The sequence below is a fragment of the Chiloscyllium punctatum genome, chromosome 34 (genome assembly GCF_047496795.1).
Source record: "Chiloscyllium punctatum isolate Juve2018m chromosome 34, sChiPun1.3, whole genome shotgun sequence".
NCBI lineage: Eukaryota > Metazoa > Chordata > Chondrichthyes > Orectolobiformes > Hemiscylliidae > Chiloscyllium > Chiloscyllium punctatum.
In genome coordinates, this window is record NC_092772.1 from 56,799,118 (window position 1) to 56,826,506 (window position 27,389).

Sequence of the window (27,389 nt, forward strand, 5' to 3'; positions counted from 1 at the left end):
AAGGACAATGATATTATTAAAGGGCTAATTATTGAAGACGTTATTATTAAAGGATGATGAAATTATTGAAGGGGTTATTATTGCAGAGAGATGATAATTATTGAAGGGGCTATTACTAAAAGGTTTTAATTGAAGGATGATGATATTATTAAGGGGCTTATTTTTGAGGGATATTAATATTGTTGAAGGTGTTTTTATTGAAAGGATAACAGTACTGAAGGTGTTCTTATTGAAAGACAATGAAATTATTGAAGGTGTTATCACTGAAGGATGGAAATATTACTGAAGGTGTTATTATTTGAAGGATGATATTATTGAAGTGGTTATTATTGAAGAAAGCGGTTACTTATTGAAGGATGGTGATACTATTGAGGGGGTTATTATTAAAGGGGCTATTATTGAAAGTTGGTGACATTATTAATATGACTTTTTACTCATGTTTGGATCACTTTTAGCTGCTCACCCGATGCTCCGCTCACGTGGTCCTTCACCTGGCGGTTTTTTTTTCCGTTACTCTGACCGGGATTTGAAAACAAAATCTGAAAGGTGCGCAGGCGCAGAGCCGGAGCCGGGTGCCGGCCTGAGCTCTGCGCTTGCGCAGGAGGCGCGTTAGTGACGCGCTGTGCGTCTCGTTTGATCGAGGAAGGCGGGAAAACGGCGGAGGAAGAGGTGAATGTGGAGAAAAGAAGAAGAAGGAGAAGGAGAAGGCGGCGGCCAGGTAGGGAGGGTTAGAGGTGCACTTAGAGAGAGAGACAGAGGGGAGAAAATAGAGAGATGGAAAGACAGATAGAAGGGGGGGAACCAAGCCCAGAAAGATGGGGTTGGCCGGGAGGGGTGGTGGGGGACTGGGTGGGACAAACAAACATAGATGAGGTATTCAGAGACAGATGTAAGGACATTGAGAATGGGAGAGATATAGGGGCAAGTAGGGAAAGGAACAGATGAGGGTAAATAGGTAGACATGAAGGGGACAAATAGGGATAGAGAGCTGGGGGTGTGAATATGGAATGGTAGGGATCATGAACAGAGGAGGAGTAAGTGGGGAGAAAGTGCTGTGATGAACAGGGGAGAGAGCTAAGGGACAGGTTTACACACATTGGAGTAAACCTCAGGAGATTCAGCTGCTTTGTGATACTGGTGGCGTTACAGTGCTAGGAATGTGTTGCATAAGGTGAAAAGAGCCTGTGGCATTTGTGCTTGTGTGCATTGCCTGGCAATGGTTGATTCTACTGAAGGTTTTCGTTCAAACAATTCACTTTTTTGTCCCAAGTCACGGAGGACGTGGCCATGAAGCTGAAGGAGTGGGCAGTCATGCTGGGAATCCCTGATCAGAACATGCCCACTGACACTGCATTCTGAAAGCAAGGGTAGTTTATATCATTGAGTCATTGCAAACGCTGAGATATCACTGTCTGTTGACTGACGGCGCAGTCCTACCCAATGTTTGCATATGATCCTTGTACCAAAATGTTCTGATGATCAGGAAAGAAAGAACTGGACAGGCCATGGACTGTGTTCTGTACAAATGAGAAGGCAGAGGGGTGGCCTGATGCAAATTGTAAAATTAGGCAGGGACTTTGATCAGTTAGACATAGAGAAGATGTTTCCATTATTAGTATGAGATCAGAGCTAGAGTGTGGTGATAGAAAACAGTTGGTAATAAATCTAATGGAGAATTCAGGTGAAATGTCTTCCCCCAGAGAGAGTAAAAATGTGTAACTCATTCCCACAGGGTGTGGTAGAGATAAATTGTGTTGAAGGCTGAAATCGGGGCCACAGACATTTTGTGGTGTTTTGTGTTTCTGAAAATGGGAGATGCTTTGCTGTGTATATCATGTACTTTGTTTATATTATGGGCTTGCTTATATCACAGTCACAAGAACAGCAAATTTCGAAGGCCGTGGTATAAATTGTTGAAAATGTTTCAAGTTTGTCATTCTTGTGTTGGTCCTGATGAGAAGTGTTGACAACATTGATAATAAAACTGAGAACTGTGGGTGTGGAGATATGAAACAAAAGCAGAAATTGCTGGAGAAGCTCAGCAGGTGTGGGAGCATCTGTGGGATGGAAACCAGAATTAACATTTTGTTTAGTGACCCTTCTTCGGGACTGTTCTGTCCATTCTCAGTTTGAAGAAGCATCTCAGGATTCGAATTGTTAACTCTGCTTTCTCTCCATAGGCCTGCCAGACCCACTGAGTTTCTCCAGCAGTGACTGCATGCTGCTGTTGTGTTGGTACCTTGTCAAGGACATTGACCAGAGAGAATGGTGGTTTCCCGTGAGGAAGTGCCTGACAATGTCACGGCAAAGTGAGGCTGATGTTTGTGACTTGGCGATATGTTTGTCATTTTGTTTTTACAAATAATTGCTCAAATGTAGTTGTTGCTGGAGGAGTCTAGGCACAGCAAGTTTCACAGCAAATTCCAACACAATAATGTACAGATTGTGTTGTTTTTAACGTTGCTGATGACATAAACATTGGACACCAGGAAGAAATCCATCACTGGGTTTTCTTTAATACAGTTGCCCTGATAACTATGGAATTGACCTGAGCTTGGAGAGAGGACATTGCTTTAAGATCTTGTTCAAGGGGACGTATCTCTGACAGTGCGACGCTCCATCAGCAGCAAACTGCCAACAGTATGCACTCCCTCAGCACTGTACACTCTCGGACAGCGTGGTACTGTCTCAGCAATGACCTCTCCATGGTGCATCACTCCCTTGGCATTGGGCCCTAGGGTGGTGACCTTTGACATGTGACGATGCTGCCCCTCTAACAAGGTTATGTTGTTCTTGGGTTTTTTTCCCAGAGAGATTCTGATCAAAGCCTTTTGCCTGTGGCAGTAAGTTTAAAAGAAACACTTGTACAATGAAAGGGGAGTGGCCAATTCTCCCAGCTCAGTTTTTCTCTGGTATACTATGGTTTGGTTTTAGTAGTAGGGTGGAAAAAGCTGCTGGACCCCAAAGGAGCAGGTCCAGGCTGATCCTCCTCTCTCTCTCTCTGGCTTCTCTCATGGAAGATCCTTGGTTTGATTTTTACCTTTTTGTGCTAAAGGTGTTTATGGGGAATTGTTGCAAGTATTAAGTTGGGATGATTTGTTTGGTTTTTGGATAGGTTAAGTTATTCTATATGCTGTACGTTTTTGTTTGTGTTTCATTAGGTGGTAATGTAAATAAATTCTGTTTTGTTTAAAACTAAGTGGTTTGACCAGTGGCATCTCTCCTGAATATCCACTTTACGCTTGCTCAAAACTAGCAAATTTAGGGTCCAGGCTACTTTCTTGAAATGTTTTGAGGGATGTGGCCGTGTCCATAACAGATTGGCAGCTCATCTGCCACTTGCTGTCTTTAGTATCTTTTGTTCTGGATATTGAATTTGTTTGGTTTAAACAGTGCTTGGGATAACAATGGCTGTTTCAGTCACCAAGTGTTTTCTGGGAGTGAAAGTAGTGACTTCAGGGGTTTTGCAAAAGGTGATTAAGGCCAAGCTGCTGGAATGAGAAGAAAAGCTGGAGCTGCCTCCTCCCGTGAGGAAAGGAGAGATAATTACAGCAATAGCTCCCATTTAAATTTGCTGGAAATGCCATCAGAATCTTTAGATGTGACTAAAATTCAATTGAAAATGAAGCAGCTTGAGTTAGAGGCAAAAGACAAGGAAAGGGCAACAGAAATAAAACAGTTTGAATTGCTTTGGCAAAAGAAAAAAAGCAAAGAGAGAAATGGAGAAAAGGGAAATGAAGAAGGAAGGTGTTTGAACTTCAGAATTTAGCACTTAGACAGGAAAATCAACTTAAAAGGATGGAGATGAGGCTGAAGGTAAGCTTAGTGAGGAAGAGAGTGAGGATGAGCAACACTATTGGAGCCAAAGGCCTGGTGAAAATATATTCAAGCATTGCCTAAATTTGATGAGAAGGAAGTGGAAGCCTTTTTCATCTCATTTGAAAAGGTGGCTAAACAAGTGCGGTGGCCAGTGACCATGTGGGTTTTGTGCTGTTGCAGTATTAGCATTACTATCAGAAGAGGTTTCTGGGGTATATGCAGCGGTGAAGAAAGCCATCTTAAATGCATGATTTGGAGATGCCGGTGTTGGACTGGGGTGTACAAAGTTAAAAATCACGCAACACCAGGTTATAGTCCAACAGGTTTAATTGCTTCCAACCTGGTGGTGTGATTTTTAATCTTAAATGCATGCCAGCTGTACCAGAAGCCTACAGACAGTCTTTCTGGAATCTGAGGGACCCTGGTCAAAACTACATTCAGTTTGAAAGGATCAAGTAGTAACTTTGATAGGTGGATAAGGGAATTAAAAATAGAGCAAACCTATGATGTTCTTAGAAGGACAATTATTTTGGAGGAGTTCAAAAACTCACTTCCTGAAGTAGTGAGAACTTGTGGGAAAGAGCATAGAGTTAAAACAGCAAGATTGAGTTGGTTCAAAGGTCAAAGTTTGGTTTCCAAAATCAATTTCAATCTGTGAGAGATAGGAATTGGGGAAAAGATAATAACTCTTGGAAAGGGAAAAGTAGATCTCCGTGAAGATCATAAGGATAACTTACTACTGGGTAAAAAGGAAACCGTTGAAGGGGAAAGAGAAGTTTAAATAGCATTGGTGTTTTCGCTGCAATAAAGTAGGCCACGTGAAATCAGTGTTCATGGGCTCGGAAAATCACTGGGAAACCAACTGTAGGAAAACAGGATAAGCCAGTAAATTTTGTTGGAGTGGTAACAAAGCATAGCGAAGGCTAGAAAACTGCACCAGAATGTACAACCTGGTCAGAGGTTGGTTAAGGAGGAAATGCCTGATCTTCTTAAACCATATACCTGCAAAGGTAAAGTTTACTCGCATAGAACAGGAACAGCAGGTAAAGACGTTACAATAATAAGAGATACAAGATTCTCTCAATCCTTCATGTTGGAACATGAGGATATATGTACCTCTGAAGGACTATTGCCAGAAAAAGTGCTAGTAACATGAATTCACAGTGAGGCAAGAAGTGCTCAATTATGTTGAGTGAGTTTAGAGTGCCCAGAGGAGAGTGGAGAAGTCATGGTAGGCGTACTGGACAAACTCTCTGCTCCAGGCAGACCATTTGTCCTTGCTAACAATATAACTGATTCACAGGTAGAAATGCTGCCTACTGTGGTTGAAAAGCCTGTGGAAACTTAAAGTACAGGAAGCATAGCCTGGGATTTTTCCTGACTGGATGGTCATAAGGTCACAAAGTCACCAATTGAAAAGGAGAGATCAAAGAGTGCACATAAGGAAGTTGAAGTGAAATTAGCAGACCCTATTTGATGAGATGGTTGAGACAAACCAGGAGCAGATAGATGTCAAAACAGACATCTTTAGTTCAGAGAAATTAACCGAGATACAGCAGAAAGATGAGAAACTAAACCAATTGTCAAAAAAGCATATACAGAAGAAGAATCTAGATGTTTCCATAAATGCTGCTATCTTATGAATGATGTCTTAATGAGGAAATGGAGACCATCACGTATTCAGGCAGATGAGAAATGGGCAGAAGTTCATTTAAGTCGTATTGCCAGTGGATTATAGAAAGGTGGTGTTGCAGGTCTTGCATGAACTCCCAGTAGCGGTTTATTTAGGGATAAGAAAAACTCTCAAGTTAAAATATGAAAACATTTTTACTGGCCTGGAGTGCACAAGGATGTAGTTGAATTTTGCCAGACATGTCACACATGTCAGGTAATTGGAAAACCACAGGCAGTAATAAAACCCTCACCTTTAATACCTATTCCTGCATGTGAGGCACCTTTTACAAGAGTCTTAATTGATTGCTTAGGACCTCTACCTAAAACAAAAAGTGGGAATCAGTATTAGTTAACAACAATGGATGTGTCGACTAGATTTACAGAGGCCGCTCCATTATGCAGTATTGCAGCTAAAAGGATTGTAGAGGAGTTACTCCATTTTTTCGCTACCTATGAACTACCCACAGAAATACAATCAGATCAAGGGTCAAACTTTACAGCAACATTATTCAAAGAAATTATGGACAGCTCAGGAATAAAACAATTCAAATTGCGTAACAGCTAGAATTGCAAGGAGCATTATAAAGGTGGCATCAGACATTAAAGGTCACGTTGAGGGCTTGTAGTAAAGGTTATCCAGATGATTGAGATAACGGAATTCTGTTTTTGCTTTTTGCAGTCGAAGATGCACCAAATTAATTGACCAAAATCGGTCCATTTGAATTTGTTTTTGGACATGAAGTGAGAGGACTGCTAAAATTGATTAAGGAGACATTGAGAATTCATAGTTTTTGAACTGACTTACATGTGTTAGATTTTAGGGAACAATTAAATAGAGTGGGGGAGTTGGCTAGACGGAATTTGAAAATATCGCAGCATACAATGAAACAGGCAGTACACTAAAAATCAAAAACTGTCAATTTTGTTATTGGTGATAAGGTGTTAGTATTACTTCCAGTGATAGGTGAACCTTTAAAAGCAAGGTTTGCTGGACCTTATCAAGTCAAAAGGAGATCGTGTGGTAATTTATTTGATAAAGACTCTAGACAGAAAGAAACCTGTCATGTGAATATGCTGAAAAGATGTTTTGATAAGGATGAAAGCAAAAGTAGACTGTGTTATTGGTTACAACAGAGTGAAGAACTAAGTTCAGAGGATTCTGAATTGGACAATGAGGAAGTTATCAAAAATTGGAATAAATTATTGAGAAACCTTCTCGAGGAAAATCAAAATGGCCTAAAAGTTATTACTATCACTTGAGGAGATATGTGGAAATAAGCTGGGAAATCTAACCTAACTATACATGATGTAAATCTAGAAGATGCTGTTCCAATTAAGCAACATCTTCATAGGCATAACCCTCTAAATTTGGTGCAGGAGATTGAATGCATGCTCCAAGACAACAATCAAAGTGAGTGACAGTGACCGAAGCTCACTCTTGTAATGGTGCCAAAACCAGATGGTATCCAACGGTTACCTGTGGACTGTTGCAAAGTAAATGCAGTTACAAAGACTGGTGCATGTCCGATTTTCCACATTTAGAAGATCATGTTGAAAAGGTGGGACAAGCAACTTATAATTCTCAGAGGATACTGGCAGGCACCTTTTATCTGAAAGGGCGAAGCCAATTTTGGCTTTTGTAACATCAACTGAACTGTATCAGTTCAAAGTCACGCCGTCTGGTGTGAAAAATGCGTCAGCCACAATTCAGAGACTAAGATTACCCAATTGTTCAGACATAAAGAACACCTGTTGATTTTTAGTCATGCATAGAAGGAACACTTACCGGACTTGTTCGGCAGGCTTGGTGATAAACCTGGCTAAGAGTGAATTGCCAAAGCCCTGGTCAACTTCCTGGGCTATGTTATTGGACTTGGACAAATGGCACCCCCATGGAATGCAAAAATAAAGGTAATTGGGGAGTTTCCCACCAAATTGACAAAAAGAACAGTACTAATATTCCTGGGATTGAATGGATTATATTGAAAATTCGTACCAAATTTTAGCAATGTGGCTGCTACATTCACTGAATTACTAAAACAAAGGCAAGAAGTTTCAGTGGACATTTGACTGCCTGAAGCTGTTAACCACTGCCCCAGTGTTCACCACCCCTAATTACGCAAAGCCATTCAAGGTGGCTGTTGATGTGGGTGTCTGTGCTGTGCTGTTACAGGAAGATGCTGAAAAATGTGTTGCTGGAAAAGCACAGCAGGTCAGGCAGCATCCAAGGAGCAGGAGAATCAACGTTTTGGGCATTAGCCCTTCTTCAGGAATGAGGAAAGTGTGCGAAGCAGGCTAAGATAAAAGGTAGGGAGGAGGGACTTGGGGGAGGGGCATTGGGAATGCGATAGGTGGAAGGAGGTTAAGGTGAGGGTGATAGGCTGGAGAGGTCGGGAAGAAGATTGCAGGTCAAGAATGCGGTGCTGAGTCCGAGGGTTGGGACTGAGATAAGGTGGGGGGGAGGGGAAATGAGGAAGCTGGAGAAATCTGCATTCATCCCTTGTGGTTGGAGGGTTCCTAGGCAGAAGATAAGGCGTTCTTCCTCCAGGCATCGTGTTGCCATGGTCTGGGGATGGAGGAGGCCAAGGACCTGCATGTCCTTGGCGGAGTGGGAGGGGAAGTTAAAGTGTTTAGCCACGGGCGGTTGGGTTAGTTGGTGTGGGTGTCCCAGAGGTGTTCTCTGAAACGTTCTGCAAATAGGTGGCCTGTGTCCCCAATGTAGAGGAGGCCACATCGGGTGCAGCGGATGCAGTAAATGATGTGTGTGGAGGTGCAGGTGAATTTGTGACGGATATGGATGGATCCCTTGGGGCCTTGGAGGGAAGTGAGGGGGGAGGTGTGGGCGAAAGTTTTGCATTTCTTGCGTTTGCATGGGAAGGTGCCGGGAGTGGAGGTTGGGTTGGTGGGGGGTGTGGACCTGACGAGGGAGTTGCGGAAGGAGTGGTCTTTCCGGAATGCTGATAGGGGAGGAGAGGGAAATATATCCTTGGTGGTGGGGTCTGTTTGAAGGTGGCGGAAATGACGAAGGATGCTATGATATATCTGGAGGTTGGTGGGGTGGTAGGTGAGGACCAGTGGTGTTCTGTCATGGTGGCAATTGGAGGGGCGGGGTTCAAGGGCGGAGGAGCGGGAAGTGGAGGAGATGCGGTGGAGAGCATCGTCAACCACATCTGAGGGGAAATTGCGGTCTTTGAAGAAGGAGGCCATCTGGGTTGTTCGGTATTGGAATTGGTCCTCCTGGAAGCAGATGCGGTGGAGATGAAGGAATTGGGAATATGGGATGGTGTTTTTACAGGGGGCAGGGTGGGAGGAGGTGTAATCTAGGTAGCTGTGGGAGTCGGTCAGTTTATTGTAAATGTCCATATTGAGTCGGTCGCCTGCGATAGAAATGGAGGGGTCTAGGAAAGGGAGGGAGGAGTCTGAGACGGTCCAGGTAAATTTGAGGTCAGGGTGGAAGGTGTTAGTAAAGTGGATGAACTGTTCAACCTCCTCGTGGGAGCACAAGGTAGCGCCAATACAGTCATCGATGTAGTAGAGAAAAAGGTTGGGGGGGGGAGGGTTGGTGCCAGTGTAGCTGCGGAAGATGGACTGTTCCACATATCCTACAAAAGGCTTATGCCCGAAATGTCGATTCTCCTGCTCCTTGGATGATGCCTGACCTACTGTGCTTTTCCAGCAACACATTTTTCAGTTCTGATCGCCAGCATCTGCAGTCCTCACTTTCTCCTATTACAGGAAAATGTCAAGAAGATAGAAAGACCGATCGGTTATTTCTCCAGGAAATTGAACCTTCATCAGATATAATCTGCAGTTGAGAAGGAGACTTTTGAGCTTGGTGGTGGCATTACATTTCAATATTTATGTTACTAGTAATGTGTCTGTAACAATCGTATATACTGGTCATTACACATTGATGCTTGTGGAGAAATGTAAGGACAAAAATCCCAGACTGTTTAGGTGGAGCTTGTTACAGCCATTCAAGTTGAAAGTTGTGCATGTGGCAGGACGAGAAAATGTGATTGCCAATGCATTGTCGAGACCTGGATAAAAAACGGAGGCATTTGGTGGCAGGAGTGAACAGACTGAAAGAATGAATTACTGCATGTTTGTAGTCAATGTAATGTATATCGATGTTGTAGCGTACTAACTAAGATTTAAGTGGTTTTAAAATAAAGCCATCTTTGGATATTGATGGTTCTGTTTTTTTAAGGGAGGGGGTGGGGAGGAGAACCAGGCTCCTTTGGAGGAGGTATGAGGTGCACCATAGAAAGCATACTGTCTGGGTGCATAATGGCCTGGTGTGGCAACTGCTCTGCCCAGGACCAGAAGAAAGTACAGATGATTATGTGCACAACCCAGACCATCACAGAAGCCAACCTTCCCTCCATGGACTCATTTATATGTCTTGCTGCCAATGTTATCAAAGACCCATCCAACCCTGGTAATGCACTCCTACAACCTCTGGGTGTGTTATTTAAAAATAACTCAAATATTCATGACCGGGCAGGGTCAGTTTCACACAGACCCACAAAGGAGTTTAGTTTTGCTTTCAGTTTGTTGCTGCTTTTTACTGGCTGCTTTGGCTGAATGACTGAGTTCTCTGCTGCAAGAGTGAAGTCCGAGAGCAAGAGGCTTCCTCTTAAAAATCAAAAGGGCAGATTGTTTCTTTCTACTGGATTTGAGAGAGACAGCACAGTTTGGTACACAATGTCTCTGGATAAATATTTATCCAATCTTTCCAGGTAACTCCCCTGTCCCAGTTTCTGGCTCCCTTGGGAAGCAGGCTGTGCTGCACTTTACCTACAAAGGGAATGTCCCACTCTCTGATTAAGTGGTAATGTGGGGGACACCCAAGAGGGAAATTTTACACAAATCTATCAATGGAACAATGATTTTAGAGAACAAGATCCACGGTTCAAAAACAGAATAAACCTGTTCAAAGATCAGCCGAAATAAATCAAGGAGTCCGTTCTGATCTCTGACCTCAGGAGGTCAGACCAAGATGTGTATCAGTGTCAGATTTACAGCAGGATGACTAATCACTTTGGGAGGGAGTTGTTTCAGTCCATGTCAGGGACAGTAGTGTAGTGGTTATCTTACTATGTCTAAACATGAATCCATTCCCACATTCACCTGGGGAATATTTAACTGCCTGCTTTAATTGTCTGAGCACATCAATCAATTTGTACCAAACCCCTAGACAGGAAAATCCACAATAAAACTGTGGATTGGCTGTGAGCCAGGCATCAAATCAGGACACAGCAATGTCACAGCCAGCCCAGCTGACCCTGCAAAGTCCCCCTCACTAACATCTGGAGACTGGGGTCCAACTTGGGACACTATGGGACATAGTCACACTGACAGAAATAACACAACATCCCAGACTCCCCGATCACCATCCCTGGGTATGTCCTTTCCCACTGGAAGGACAGGCCCATCAGAGGTGAGGGCACAATGTGATACATTCTGGAGGGAGTCACCCTGGATTAAAGGCAGTGGAGTGAATATTGACCCACTTGTCCCAGATGGTGTTGAACTACTTGAGTGTTGGAACTGCACTCATCTCCCACGCTCCTGACTTGTGCCTTGTAGATGGTGGATAAGTTTTGGGGATGCGTCACAGGGTGAATATGCCTAGCCTCTGGTCTGCTTGTGTAGCCACTGTTTACAGAGTGAGTCCAGTTGCTTTTCTGGTTGATGGTAAACACCAGGGTGCTAATAGCAGGGTAACGTCAGTGATGAAGGTTAGTTTCTCATATTGGAGATAGTCATCGCCTGGCATCTGAGTGTCATTCCATCCCTGCAGTGTAGAAAGAGGTTATTCAGGCCCATTGAGGCTGCACCGACCTTTCAAAAAACATCCCACCCGGAGCAAGCTCTCTTCCCCTCTCCCTGTAACACCCCATTTACCATGGCTAATCCACTTCGTCTACAGATCAATGGATACTATGGACAATTTGTTATGGCCAATCGTGGCACAGTGGCTAGCACTGCAGCCTCACAGCACCAGAGCCCTGGGATCAATTCCCACCTCAGGCGACTGTGTGGAGTTTGCACATTCTCCCAGTGTCTGTGTGGGTTTCCTCCCACAACCCAAAAATGTGCAGGTTAGGTGAATTGGCTATGCTAAATTGCCCATAGTGTTAGGTGAAGGGGTAAATGTGGGGGAATGGGTCTGGTTGGCTTGCGCTTTGGCGGGTCGGTGTGGACTTGTTGGGCCGAAGGGCCTGTTTCCGCACTAATCTAATCTAAATCTACCTAATCTGCACAATGTTGAAGTGTGAGAGGAAACCGGAGCATTTAGTATAAACTCGTGCACATACGGAGAATGTATATAAACTCCACACAGACAGTCACCTAAGGGTGGAATTGAGCTCAGGTCCCTGGAGCTGTGAGGCAGCAGTGCTAACCAGGAGGTGCCATGCACAAATGTTACTTGCCACTCCATCAGTTCAAGACCGGATATGATGCAAATCTTGTTGCGTTTGAACACAGACTGTTTCAGTATCTGAAGTTGTGATTAGTGCTAAGCATTGAGCATTTGATGACTGCACGTCTCCTGCCATCCTTCCCTCAACTGCCTGAATGAGATTCCTACAATCACTGATCCTAGTCTTCAGCAAATTCTCTTCACGCCAAGTCATAACCAGGGACCTACTGCCTGTAGACAACAGCCCCTCTGTTCATGCAGTGATCAACAGTCATTAAACATCAGACTATAGACCCACTAATATCAGCTCTTTAATTACAGCTTGGAGCAAAATGCAGCAAGACAAGAAAGTGGAAGATGGAAATACATAATCACACTAAAATATTTACAAAACAATCTATACATCAATTGGCAAATACAAGATGTTGTTTGATTTCAAAAAGAAATTTCAAATAAACAAGATATGATTGTTGGGTAGTGGTATTATCACTATCTTTGAGTGAGGAATCACACTAAAATCTCATCTGCTGCAGGGGTGTGAAATAATATCTCTGAACAGGTTGATTAGAAAATATAATTCTTCATGGTTTTTTGGCCAATAAACCTGTTGCTGGCAATAATGTAGTTCCTGGCTTTGTCCAATAGATGCTGCTACAGAGAGTTTCTTCAAATGTTCCCCACTGCAGTAGGTCAAGTTTGCATGGACAATGAATGGGGCCCTTGCAGCATCACGCACACTGGGAACAAGTTAGTAATTAAGAATAAGGAAATTATTTGTTATCTCACAGGATCAGTATTGGGGTAGAGTTAGGATTGCAAAGCTACAGGTGAACCCAGAGACTGGTTTGGACACAGTCTGTAATAACACAGTATAAAATACTTGGACAGCTTTCCTAGTAAACTAATACTTCAATTTGGCATTTCTCTCCTGAGCAGCTCAATCTTGGAAATATTTGTGCAAGGTGGCAAACGATTGTTGATCCCAATTCTGAGCTCAGGCTTTCCACCAGAAATAATCCCCAAAACACTAGGCTGATTCCCCCCCACCTCCCTGAACCAGGCTCAGTGCAGTGAAAACTCAGTACTGGACAGCCCCGTTCTCCAGAAGCTTTTGTTCTCCAGCCACTCCATCCTGATGCTCAGGCGCTGTTGGCACAAGGCTCTGTGTACAGATCACCTCTCTCAACGGGTAATCATTTGGTGCTTCTTTTGGAGTGCTGCTGACCTGCTTTTTGTTACAGGTACTAGGATAGAGAAACCAACAGGTTAAATATTATGTTAATATAATTTGCAATGCAAATTTAATTAGGCCATTTAGCCCCTCAACTTTGCCTACTATCTTTAGATGTTAAGTGACATCACGATAGGCATAAAAATATGTTGAAGACATAAGCAGGTGGCATATCTATGTAGATGGGTTAAGTGATTGGCCAAAAATCTGGCAGATGGAATATTACCTGGGAAATTAAGTTATTCATTTTGTCAGGATGAAAAAAAAATGCAACAGTATTTGCACAGAATGACTGCAGAATTCAGAGGAATCTAGGCATTCTGGTGTAAGTGACAAACAAATTGTTATAGAGACACAGCAAGTAAATTTAATGGGATACTATCTTATTATGGGATGAAGTGAACATAACATTAATTTTATGCTTCAGTTATGCAAGGCATTGGTGTGACCACATGTGGAATACCATGTACAGTTTTCGTCTCCTCATATTTAAGGATGGATATGTATACATATAATGGAGGTGATTCAGTAGAAGTTTGGACAGAACTCTTCCAGCAACCCTCACAATCCCTCCACCCAACTTCTGGAATGTAATAATCGTAACTATCTTTAAGCATGGTTACAGTCCTTCTCAAACTTTTCCTACGTAGGTACTTGTACATTTCTGTGACTCCATGCTGCTGAGACTGGGGATTGAGGTGAGATCTCGAGTGTAAACTGGGGGAAGTGACCCCCTTGAAGCCAGCTCCACAGGCAAGACTCCTGCAAAATAATAAATGGTAGACTGGACACTGTCTGGATCACTGAAAAGCAGCTGCTGCCCTGCCAGGTCCTGTTTTCTCAAATGTCAAAAGGGCCAGGGGAGGACATGAAAACTCTGCAAAGAGGACATGAAGACTCTGTCACCATTTCAAGGGAGTCTTTGTAATGTCTAGGAGAGCTTTGTTACTAATCATTCAGGATGGAGGTAACACTTTCAGATCTGTAGGTCAAGATACTACCTGTTGAGTTATGTGAAGACCCACGGCAGACTTTACATCTAGAGAGGACATTTCAGAGTGAGTGAGCAGACAATGGTGATCTTTCAGTAACAATATCATTTAGTAAACACCAGCAAATAAAAGTGCAATTTCCTCTGCCTTATCAATGGACAATCCCCACCTATCAGACACCAATCTTCTGAGCCTTCACTAGACTTTCTCCAATACAAGTACGTACTTCCTTGAATATTCAAGATAAAATCTGCAAGTAACTCCAGGTTGTCTCACCAAAGCCTTATCCCAAGACTTGCTCATTCATGTACTACAAGTCCCTTGCAATAAGTCAACATGCTATTTGGTTTCAAAACTGGATAACGTGTGTGCATGCTAACTTTGTCCATCTGACCCCTTGTCTCTGAACAGCTTTCAAATGATGTTCTTTTATCTTGTTAACCTCATGTTCCCACATTATAGTCTGCCATTTATTTCCCAATCATTTGTAGACATTGTGCTAGAGCCTTTGTGTCCTCTTCCCAGCCTGCATGTCTACCTAATGCAGCCCCATTAAAATTTCATTCACTATCTAGGGGACCAGTGGGTGCCAGGTGTTGCATGGTGATGGAGCACAGACTGTAGAGGGGAGGAGGCTGAGATGGGAGGCAATGGGCAAGAGCTGGATACTTCACAGGACCAGTGTTGACTGAGGCACCAAACAAATAGAAAAATAACAACTTGCCTTCAAGATTAGAGATGCTCTGAAGAAAATATCATGTGTTTACTATGGTGTGAAATGAACTACAGAAATGTTTCAGAGACTCAATTAGTCTTTACAGGAAAAGATCTAGGGAGGGCTTGGGTCAGACTAAAGAATGGGAGGCACGATTCCAAAGGGACTGCATTGTCTTTGAGGGCACAATAGACATTTTGCAGCAGCATCCACTAAGCTCAATGTATTGCTGCACATGTTCACAATATAAGATGTAATGAAATAAAACTAGAATTAACAATAAGAGCTTCAGAATGTTCTATAACTCACCGTATTATTAAGGAATTGGCTATGACAGCAACATAAACACTCATAAAGAAAACTATAAAAGCAATTGCAGTTATGTGATCACCAGACAGTCCAGGACCTAGAAACAGAATGAAGCCATTAACAGACTGGGACACAAACATAACTAACAGCAGAGGCCTTCAGCACCTAGTGTTTCAGAGCCAGCCCCAGTACAAACAGATCCTGGTTAATTCTAGTCCTGGAGAGATGTGGGAGGTTAGATCCAAATAATCTCTCACACACCAGACCACCCCACAGCTCGTTGCGCGCGCACACACACATTGCCCCACAATGGAATTGATACATGCTTTTCAATAGAGAGAACTGGACACTGACCAGCAGCAGTCTCTGTTCATTCAAACCCAACAGCATCTGGAATTTAGCTGGAATAATTTTTAAAAATGGCTGCTTGGGAAAGTCGTGGGATTGGGTGGAACAGGTTACTCCCACACTAGCTCCCAATCCCATCAGTTTCCTAACAGGAGTGTTCTGTGAAAATTGTACTGTTACTCCCCTCACAGAAATCCAGCAATACTAAGGCTAGTGGGAAATAGGAATCCTCTGTCACAAAGCTGTTCCTTTTTTTCCAAAAAACTGTTCCTTTTCTTGAGGATACTATGTACCTGGATTTTTTTCAGAGGGGTCATTAACAGGCCAGGCTCTGAAACAGCTGGATTAGTGGTGCTGGAAGAGCACAGCAGTTCAGGCAGCATCCGAGGAGCAGTAAAATCGACGTTTCGGGCAAAGGCCCTTCATCAGGAATAAAGGCAGAGAGCCTGAAGCGTGGAGAGATAAGCTAGAGGAGGGTGGGGGTGGGGAGAAAGTAGCGTAGAGTACAATAGGTGAGGGGGGAGGGGATGAAGGTGATAGGTCAGGGAGGAGGGTGGAGTCGATAGGTGGAAAATAAGATAGGCAGGTAGGACAAGTCATGGGGACAGTGCTGAGCTGGAAGTTTGGAACTAGGGTGAGGTGGGGGAAGGGGAAATGAGGAAACTGTTGAAGCAGATGGGTTTTTGGTACAGGATGAAGCCTTTTTGTTTATATGTAAACAAATGAGTCTTTAGGCCAAAGCTTTTAAGTTTTTAGAAGTAACCTATATAAGTCAAGGGGACGTGGCCAGCTCTCTAGCTGAGCTGTTCAGTCCAGAACTAGTTAGGGCATTCAACAGTGGACTGTGTGAAGAAAGGCTGCTAAACTCTCTCTCCTTCTGCCCTTCTAACTTCGACCTGTAAGCCTTGGTTTCATTTTTACTGTACTTAAGGGATTTGCTTGTTGGGACTGTGTATATTTGGAACAGCATAACTAAGTCTAGTTTGGATAGACTGAGTTCTGTACGAGTTCTTTATGTTTCATTGTGTAATTTTGTGAATAAACTTTTGTCTGTTTTAAAACCTGGTAGCTAAAACCTAGGTAACTTTCACTGTACTCTTACCTAAAAGAAGTTGCAAAGTTATGGTCTGGGTTGTCTGCTTGAGAATGTTTTAGGTGGTTTGGCCTCATCCATATCACCTCAGTTATAGAGTCCTCCAGGACAGAGACAGGCCCTTTGGCCCAAACTGGTCCATGCCAACCAAAAATGTTCATCCATGCTAACCCCAATTCCCTGCGCTTGGCCCATATCCTTCTAAACCTTAACTATCCATGTATTTGTCCAAATGCCTTTTAAATGTTGTTAATGTACCTGTATCAACCATGGCAGCTCATTCCTTATGCATACCAACCTCTTAAATTTGTCCCTCAGGTTCCCTTTTATTCTTTCCCCCTAACTTTAATTTGATGCCCTATAGTACTCGATTCCCCGACCCTGGGAAAACGACGGAGTGCGTACACCCTACCCATGCCTCTCATGATCTTATACACCTCTCTAAAAAGACCGCCTGAGCGTCTTGCAGTCTAAAGGAAAGATGTCCAAGTTTGTCCTGGCAATATTCTTGGATATTTCTTCTGCATTCTTTCCAGTTTAATAACATCCTTCCAATAGCAAGGTGACTAAACCTGAACGCAGTACTGTAAGTGCAGCCTCACTAATGTTCTGCACAACTGCAACATAGCTTCTCAACTTCTATAGTCAGTCAATGTTCGACTGAAGGCCAGTGTGCCAAAAGCCTTTTTCACTGCCCTGTCTACCTATGACTCCACTTTCAGAGAACCATGCATCTGAACTCCCTCTGTTCCACGACACTCCTTAAGGCCCTACCATTCACCATGAAACTCCTACCTTGATTTGACTTTCCAAAATGCAAGACATCACATTTATCTATATTAAACTTCACTTGCCATTTCTTTCCCAGCTGATAAAGGTGCTGCAATTTCTGATACCCTTCCTCACTATCCACGATACCCCCTATTTTAATGTCATCTGCAAACCTGTTAATCATGCCTTGTATATTCTCATCCAAATCATTGATATAGATAACAAACAGCAAAGCGCCCAGCACCAACCCGTGAGAAAAACCAACAGTTACAGGCCTCCAGTCTGACAAGCATACTTCCACTGTTACCTTCTGTGTCCTACCATCAAGCCAATTGTGTCTCCAATTTGCCAGCTCCCCCCCCCACCGTATTCCATGCAATCTAATCTTCCACAGCAACCTGCTACATGGAACTTTATCAAGGCCTTACTGAAATCAATATATACTAGTTCTGTATCTGAGGGACAGGAAGGGGAGTCTCAAACAGAAATAACAATTCTAAGGAGTTTAAGGAGCAGTTCTAGGTAAGTGACCCACACCATTCACTGAATCATTCTTTAGTGAAATATCACACAGCATTTCAAATCTTCTAATATTCCTCCCTGTCTATCCAGCATGATCCAATGTAAGAGCTGAAAGCACATGCAGTAGTTTAGAAACAGATTTACCTGGTACAGGTGTGTTCAGTCTAGCTGTATCAATTCGCTCTAAAGAAAACATCAGGTGTTTAGTACAGTGTGCGAAACAAACTGCAGTTATGTTCAGACACTCTGTCGGGCTTTAGGGAAACACATCCAAGGAGGAATGAGGCTCAGGTCAGACTGATCAGGAATGGAATCAGGAGTGAAAATTCCAACAGGATTGGATGTTTTCCAGAGTGACCCTGAGCAGGATCATTCCCAGCAGCTTACATCCCTCTGTGGAGAGAATCCTCACAGGATCCTGGGCCGACTGGGATACACTTTCAAGGTCAGTGCACTGGGTCTTGGAAAGACTGCTTGGGAGGGACTATGGGTCCCACCTCCTGCAGCCCAACCTCTGGCAACAGAAGGACCATGTTTCTGGGGAGGAAGCGCAGGTTCTCGCACTGTTAACCCCTTCCATCACCCAGTTTGGTAGCTCTGTCCTTCAGGGCTCAGCCAGCTCACTTAGTGGGGTTCATTACTGAGTGAGCCTTGGGGATGGACAGGGAAGACCCACTCAGTAGATTCTGTGTCTGTGTGACTCTCAGTGCTTCCCCCAAATGGGGTTGAACATTGTGGGGTATCCATTGATCAGCTGAAGGAGGGCAGTAGTTGAGGGCCTATGTTTCACCTGCGACTAAGGGACTTCATCGGCTCAGAGTCAATGTTGAGGAGTCCCAAGGAAAATCCCACTGGATGGCATATTGCTATTTCTGGTGGGTGAGACAAAGCTTTTCCAGGGATGTTGATAGCAGAATCTGGGATACAAGGCTGATATCATGTCACACAGCTCTCAACTTGGACACCAGTACATAAGTGGGCTGGATTTAAAGACAGTATCCTGATTTCTTGCCTTGGTCACAGTTTAGCGGTTTGACACAAACTGATGTTTAACTGCCCTCTGACCTATTTGGCCACTTCACTCAGCTTAATCAGGGACTGGAGTCACATATAGCCCAGACCAGGTCAGGACGGCAGGTTTCCTTCCCTAAAGGGACATGAGGGAACCAGTTGGGGTTTTACAACAATCCAACAGCTTCATGATCACTTTTATTGGGACCAACTTTCTATTTCCAGATTTTTATTGAATAAAACTAAATTTAAATTCTGGAAGTGTCATGGTGTGATTGGAACTCAGTCTCTGAATTAGTTTTAGGTCTCTCTGAGTTACTCTACTAATAACATAATCTCTGCATTAATCCATCTGTAAAATTCAGTGATTAAACACAGAGTACCTGACTGAGAAACTGCTTACCTGCTAGCGAGAGATGGATAAAATCAGCTTGCTCCAGATTATAGCCCACAGCTATTCTCTTGTAAATGTAACACACATACTCATCCTGGTCTGACTCCCTGAGGTCAGAGATCAGAATTGACCAGTTGCCTTGTTCCAGCTGATCCTTGAATAGATCTGTTCTGTTTCCAAACCGTGCGTCTTGTTCTGTCAAATCATCACTCCCATCAATGAACTTCCATAAAATGTCATGCTTTGATATGCCCCACACTACCAATAAATTGGAGACTGGGACATGTCCTTTGTAGATACAGGGCAGCACAATCTGCTCTCCCACGAACCCAATAACTGAGACAGGTGAGTTATCTGGAAAAGATAGGAAGTATTTATCCACAGATAGAACCTCCCTGCTGTTAATTACATTCTCAAGCCTCTCATGGTTACACTGCAATGCTGGATTTACAAGAAACTCTGATCAGTAACTTATTGATTTCATTTCTGGGGAAAGGTTAAAGCTCCGACACTAAAGGGACTTCAACTAAAATGCATTTTTAGCTAGATATTTGTAAACACACAGTTTTCTATTTTACACATGATGGGAGAACACATCGGGATAGCCATCAGCACCCTTTGGGAGAAATGTGCAATTTTCATCCCTGTATTTAAGAAAAGGTATACTGGGTAGGATGTACTGTTGAAGGCTGTTCAAAAGAGATTCATGAACAAGAACAGCTAAAGAAGTTAGGCCTTTATCCATCAGATTTTAGAAGAATTGAGTATGATCTGATTGAAACCAAGAGGACTCTGAGGGGGCTTGAAAGGGTACATAATGAAAAGATGCTTCCACCAGTGGAAGAATAGGCTGCAGAGGGTCATGGAATCATACAGAACAGGCACTTCAGCCCATTGAATCAGCACTGACCTATCTGCATTAATCGCATTTTCCAGCACGTGGCCCATACCTCTGAGTATTATGATATGTCAAATGTTCATCCAGTAATTTTGGAGGCTGAGAGATTTTCAGCCTCAACTACCCTCCCAAGCGCTGTATTCCCGATTCTCACCATTTGCAGGAAAAATACTTCCTAAAGTTCCCTCAAACCCCTTGCTTTTCACTTTAAACTTATGCCCTATTGGTACTGCCCCTTTGATTAAGGGGAACAGCTGCTTCCTCTCCATCCTGTCCATGCCCCTCATTCTTTAACACCTTGATCAGGTCTCCTTCAATCTTCTCTCCAAAGAAAGGAGTTTGAGCTTATTCAGCATCTTTTCATTGCCAAACTGCTCTATCCCAGGAAATAATTCTGTGACTATCATGGTGAATCTTCTCTGCACCACATCCTTACTACTGAGATCAGAACTGCACAAAGTACTCCAGCTGTGGCCTAACCAAAGTTTTGTACAGCTGCAACATAATCTGCTCTTATATTTTACATCACATGTGATAAAGTATGCCTTCTCAAAACCATATAAAAGGGGTGACTTCTTCCAGAGGGTAATGAATGTCGAGAGTTTATTTTTAGATTCCCTACAGTGTGGAAACAGGCCTTTTGGCCCAACAAGTCCACACAGACCCTCTGAAGAGTAACCTACCAAGACCCATTTCCCTCTGACTAAAGCACTAACACTATGGGCAATTTAGCATGACCAGCACATCTTTGGACTGTGGGAGGAAACCGGAGCACCCAGAGGAAACCCCTGCAGACACTGGGAGAATGTGCAAACTCCACACAGTCGCCCGAGGATGGAATCGAACCTGGGTCCTTGGTGCTGTGAGGTGGCAGTGCTAACCACTGAGCCACCATGCTGCCCCAGGAAGTGTCCCTCATTCACCACATTATACTGGAGGAGTATTAGTATTCCACATGGCCTCATCATTTTGCCCTTAAATTATTCTTTTGTTTTCATATTCACTACATGATGTGGGTGTCACTGGCAGGCCCATCGCTAGTTTCTTTGATAAGTTGATGGGTTGAGCTGCCTTCTTGAACAGCTGCAGTAAATTTGCTTTAGGTACAACCACAATCACAATGCCATCAGGGAGACGGTTCCAAGATTTTGACCCAGCAACACCAAAAGAACGACAATATGTTTCCAAGTTAAGGTGTTTACTTCCTTCCTCTAGTGTAATGAATGTGAAATATACAAGAGAGATCTTACTCTACTTCTCACATGGATTTAAATCCAAAAGACCAGTTTCAGTTTAAAGACAAGACAACAAAAATATTCAGCCAGTCCTGCCTACCAATGTTCACATTACACATCAATGGACAATGGGCATGTATTTAAGGTAAGGGGCAGAAAGTTTAGAGGAAATGTGAGGAAATGTGTTTTCAGTCAAAGGGTGGTGGGAATCTAGAACTCACTGCCTGCAAAGGTGCTAGAGGCAGAAACCCCATAACATTTAAGATATTTTATAGATGTATGCTTGCAACGCCAGTGTGCCAGGCCATAGGCCAAGTGCTGGGAAATGGGATTAGAATATTTAGGTAGTTGTATTTGACCTACACAGGCTTTAGATTGACAGGCCTTTTTCTGTGCTGCCGATCTCCAACATCGAAAATAAACATGTATGATAGAATCATGAATCAGAATGTTACGGTATGAAAGGAAGCCATTCAACCCGTCATGTCTATACCACTTCCTGAAAGAATTAATGCCACTCTCCAACTCTATTTCCATAGTTCTCTAACTTCATCCCTTTCAAATATATCCAGCTGTCCTTTGAAACCGCCTATGGAACCTGCCACTATAGAGTCATACAATCATACAGCACAGAAACCAGACCCTTTGGTCTAAGCAGTCCATGCTGAATATAATCCCAAACTAAACTAGTCCCACCTAGATTTTCCTCGCTGATACCCCTCCAAACCTTTCCTATTCATGTATCTATCCAAATGTCTTTTAAACATTGGAACTGTGTGCACATCCACCACTTCCTCAGGAAGTTTATTCCACACACGAACCACCACTGTGGAAGAAAGTTATTCCAATGTCTTTTTTTAAATGTCTCTCCTCTCACTGTAAAAATGCACCTCCTTGTTTGGAAATCCTCCATCCTAGGGAAAATACACCTATTAACCCTATCTACACTCTTCATTATTGTATAAACCTCTATAAAAGGTTATCTTTCAACCTCCTACTCTCCAGTTAAAAAAAAGTCCCAACTGTTCTTCATAACTCAAACCTTCATACCCGGCAAGAATTACATCCTGATAAATCTCTTCTGAACCCTCTCTAACTTAATAATGTCCTTGACTCTCCTAAATCTAAACAAATCCCAACAACTGACTAAAGATGTTTCTCCTCATCTCACTCCTATCTCTCTTGCTGAGGCTCTTGAAATTGTGACCCCTATATGGATAGTTTTCCCCTTGTTAGTTGACCTTGCATACTGAATGCTTCCAATATTGTTAAATGGCTCGACATAATGACTGCTTTTCCACCTTATTAACCCATTACCCTTGCCTCCAGCACCCCATTGTTAACTGTAAGTTCTCATCTGATCTGAGTCATGCTCAGCTGAACCACTTGTTTCACAAAACTCATAACTTAACTCTTTCCCTATCTGCTCGCACCCGATACATACTCTCACTAGAGTACTGGTTGATCAAGAGGCCCACATAATCAATGTAAAAACACATACTAAGTAATAACACGTAATACTCAGGGTGTGTATACATCATTGCTAATACTTTATTTACAGCATAAATCACTTAACTAACAATGCAACTTTGCCTTAAATAAAACTTAGTGGCAGAGAGCCTTTTTATGGCAACTTCAACTGACTACTTGGATATCATGGAGATTGCAAATACAGTAAACTTCCAATTATCCGCTTGCTCACTGAGCTAGTGCGTTTGTTCTCAGACATTTCGTCACCATGCTAGGTAACATCAGCGAGCTTCCGGTGAAGAGTTGTTGTTCTATCTCGCTTGCTATTTACATGTGTTGGTTTGTTGTGTTGACATCATTTCCAGTACTGTTTCCGAGAGGTTGGTATGTGGTGTCCAGATCTGTTAGTTAATGAAGTTACAGTTTGAAAACTATGCCTCTAGGAATTGCCGTGTGTCCCCTTCTTTGGCCTGTCCAGGGATGGATGTACTGTCCTAGTCAAACTGGTGTCCCTCTTTGTCTGTGTGTATGGATACTAGTGATAGTTGGTCATGTCTTTTGGTGGCTAGTTTCCTGCCGTTTGTCCAATATAATGTTTGTTGCAGAACTTGTAGGGTATTTTGTATATGACATTCATTCTGCTGGCTGTGAGTATGGGGTCCTTTAACTTCATCAGTAGTTGTTTTAGTGTGGTAATAGGTTTATGGGCTACCATGATGCAAAGAGGCCGGAGTAGTCTGGTGGCCATCTCTGAAATGTTTGATATATGGTAGTTTTCTATCAGGTGTTTTAGTTTTCATTGCATCCAAGGCCAAACAAAGACACACGAGGAATTTCTAGACCCCTGGCATTCAAGACTCAGCCCACTCTATCCACTCCCCCCAGGGATTCCTTAAGAGGAGAACAAGGTAATGATCTACGTTGACACGATGGCACTGTTCACATCAATAAAAATCATCCTAGCCAAAGAAACAGTAGCCTCACTGCAAGACAAATCAGGGATACAAACACCCAACACCGCCAACTACATCAGCAAGGACAGCATCTTCAACCTACTGCACTGGTGTCTCACAGTCCACTTTCCCTTCAACAAGATATGCAAAGAAACCGACGGGACGCCTATGGGATCACCAATGTCAGGTGATATCACAGAAGCAGGTATAGAGAGGTTAGAACGAACAGCCCTTTCTACAATCCAGCCGAAGCTTTGGGTCAACTATGTGGATGACAGCTTTGTCATCAAGAAAAGTGGCAAACTTGAAGAAAACCACAAACACAAACAACATCCTCACTGGTAGAAAATTCACCAAAGAGGAAGAGAACAATAACCAATTCCCCCTCTTGGACGTCCTGGTAGAACAAAAAGCTAATGGAGAACTGCAGACCAGTGTTTACAGGAAGGCGCCACACCGTCCAGATGCTGAACTACAGAACAAACTGGTTGTGAAGGGAAAACACAGGTCTTGGAGTCAGAATCAAGATTCAGTGACAATGACAGTTTATTGCACAGGGAAGTACCAGAGCTCCGGGAAGGGAAAGACACCAACAGCACAGTGGTCAGCTGCGAGTCTTCTCTCGATATGGAGCACATGTCAAGAAACTTTTATACTTCTTGTGATACAATAGGTCAGTGATGAGATTATTGTCTTTGTAACAAGGTTTGTTTATAGTAATCATTGCAGAATTGTTGATAGTTTTGATACAGTCTTTGTCAGTTCCAGCACAACCTTTGTTAATTTCTGCGTGGTCGTTGTCAGTTTCAGTGTAGACATTGTCAGTTTCAATGTCCGCATGGAAATCCATTGCTATAGTAATAGGTGCTAATTGCTCATCCTGCAGCCCTGGCTACTGGCATTTCATAGAGTCTGTCTCAAGTTGGTAGCATCTCTATAGGAGGTGTTGGCTGGACCCAGACACTTCGGCTGACAATGTTTGTTACTCATGTATTCTCTCCCCCACCCACCTTAAACTAATCAACTGGGTTGTGAGTGCGTTGTGCTGGCATTCCGGTGGCTCTAGGCAGTGTCTGTATCTGCTCTGCTGTTTCTCTCCATATTACGATCCGGGGGCCATCTTGTGTGTCAGGTTGGCCAACTGATGGCTCATCAGCCGTCTTGTGTGTCCGTGTGCCTAGTGTCACCCACAAATGGAGCAGTGTCAGGACACTATTTAAATGAGCCACAATACAGTGCAGCACCCTGGAACTATGAGAAGCTGAGGAGAAACACCCATACAACAGATTCAGGAACAACAGTTTATCCAATAAGTGGAGTCCGCTGATTCCTACACAATGAATCAAAACAGTAAGACAACACGCCCAGAGACTCTAGTGACTGTACCATACAAAGATATTTCAGAGACGACCACCAGACTATTCCTAGGCATCGTGGTAGCCCACAAAGCTACAACCACACGAAAACGACTACTGATGAGGTTTAAGGACCCCATACCAACAGCCAACAGAACAAATACCTTGCAAGGACTTACATTGGACAAACCAGCAGGAAACTAGCCACCAGGATACATGAGTGCAAGCTAGCTAACAAAAACATGACCAACTATCACTAGTTTCCATACACACAGATGAAGAGGAACACCAGCTCAATTGGGACAATGCATCCATCCTGGGACGGGACAAACAAAGAGACGTGCAGGAATTCCTTGAGGCCTGGTATTCAAACTGTAATTCCATTAACAAACCGGTCTGGACCTGTTTTACTAACCTCTCAGAAACAGAACTGGAAATGATATCACTCCCCACAACCATCCAAGACACATAGCAAGCGGGACAGAAGACCAATGTTTCAGCTGAGGTTCTTTAAAGTTACCTAGCATGGTGTCAAAACATCGGCAAACAATCCCACCAGCTCAGTGAGCAAACTGAAAACTTGAGTGACAAACCATCTCCAAAATCTCAAACAGTCAACTTTCGTCATTTTAGGTACATAATTTTGACAGTTAAGCAAGAGCACCAGTTCACAAGGTGCTGGTTAAAATAAAAAACTTACGATCCCAATTATAGTAATACAATAACAGGACCCACTCACAGTCCACACAGCACCTTAAAGCAAGGTGAATTCCTGATTTCCCCATCCCCAACCTTTGATTACAGCTGTAATGTTCCAACACTCTCAGCACTGACCTGAAATAGCAGAAATAACATTGAGCAGCGCGAGCAGTACTCCCCATTGGATGTATCTCTGTAACAAGAAAGCACAGTTAAACCCTTCACAGATTGTTGCTGGCACCTCTTTGCTTCGCCACCTTCCCCAGATTAAAGCACAGCGGGTCAGGCAGCATCCGAGGAGCAGGAAAAATCGACGTTTCGGGCAAAAGCCCTTCATCAGGAATAGAGGCTACCTTCCCCAGATACCAGCCTTCCCTTTTGTGACCAGACGCTGGGGTGAGAGTAGCAGAGCAGAGAGGGCATGGTGACAGGTTCCAGAATCTGTAGGAGCGACTCCTGTTCCTGGAAACAAACCAAAGGGAAGGAAGGGGCAGGATCGCAGTGTTCCTTCATCTGCAAACTATTTATTAATCGCAGCAAAATTGGGTAGAGGATTGGTTACCCTCACTGTTAGGGAGACCAGGTCTATCAGTGCGGAGGAAGGAATGGAACCACAAGGAGAAACAACACGTCAAATCAGTTAATAAAAAGTAGCTAATCCCCAGCACTGAGCAAGTTCACACACACACAGTCTCCGGTAGGAAAGTGAAATCACTATTCATCTCGGCAGAGCCCCGTTGCCCCCCCCCGGTCTGTCCCTCCCTCCCCTCCATCATAATAGCCTTCTGCTCTTTTCACTCCCCCACTTTCCCCACCACTTCGTGTCTGTTCTCCAACCCCACCAGACATGGGGATGGGAGGAGTGCGGGATAATGGGGAGGAATCAGGAACGGTCCAGACACCCCCCAACTTCATTCCTTCAGCCGAGTCTGAGAGAAGTTGCTGGGGATGAGAGGTGGTGAAACGTCAGAAACACTATTATTTCTTGGAACTGAAGTCGAAACGTTAACTCTGTTCCTACCTCTGTAAAACTTGCTGCGTTTCTGCGGCACTTTCACTTTCCATTTCCATTTCCCCGAAGCGTTGTTGATTTTTATTTCTCCTCTAACTGCGGTGCTGCCAAGCAAATACATACCTGCACCTGCTTTCTGTCCATTCTTCCTGGGATTAGGAACACGATTAGCGCCGACGGACAGCACGGACACGAAACATCTTGAGGCCGCTTGAACTGCAACCGGACAGACGACGGGTAACGAATGTGTACATGTGAGGTGCAGAGTCCGCTCCTCACAGCAACAACAAATCCTCAAAAGCAAGTGCTACCAAATAAACCTGTTGGACTATAACCTAGACTTGTGTGGTTCTTAACTGTGTTCACCCCGCCGCAATACCTGCGTCTCCAAATGAGTCTGAAACCAGTTTCACTTTGAGATGTGTTTATCATCACTTTGCAGACCAATCCACATTTCA

General features: G+C 43.5%; 2 protein-coding genes across 2 annotated transcripts in view; one reads left to right on the forward strand and one right to left on the reverse strand.

The window, feature by feature from the left end:
- Window positions 1–603: 603 nt before the first annotated feature.
- haus5 (HAUS augmin-like complex, subunit 5) overlaps window positions 604–27,389 on the forward strand; it is a 74,264-nt gene continuing 47,478 nt past the window's right edge. Inside the window, exon 1 of the mRNA XM_072553611.1 lies at window positions 604–718. Coding sequence (XP_072409712.1) covers window positions 674–718 — 45 coding nt within the window. The 5' untranslated portion in view covers window positions 604–673. The remainder of the gene's footprint in view (window positions 719–27,389) is intronic.
- Window positions 12,219–27,344, reverse strand: LOC140458882 (ICOS ligand-like). Its single transcript, XM_072553618.1, has 6 exons — window positions 27,055–27,344; window positions 26,055–26,112; window positions 19,319–19,663; window positions 18,049–18,087; window positions 15,171–15,267; window positions 12,219–13,167 (listed from the first exon to the last, which is right to left on the reverse strand). Exons 1-6 carry the CDS (start codon window positions 27,073–27,075, stop codon window positions 13,002–13,004), a joined length of 726 nt encoding a protein of 241 aa, XP_072409719.1. The 5' UTR covers window positions 27,076–27,344; the 3' UTR covers window positions 12,219–13,001.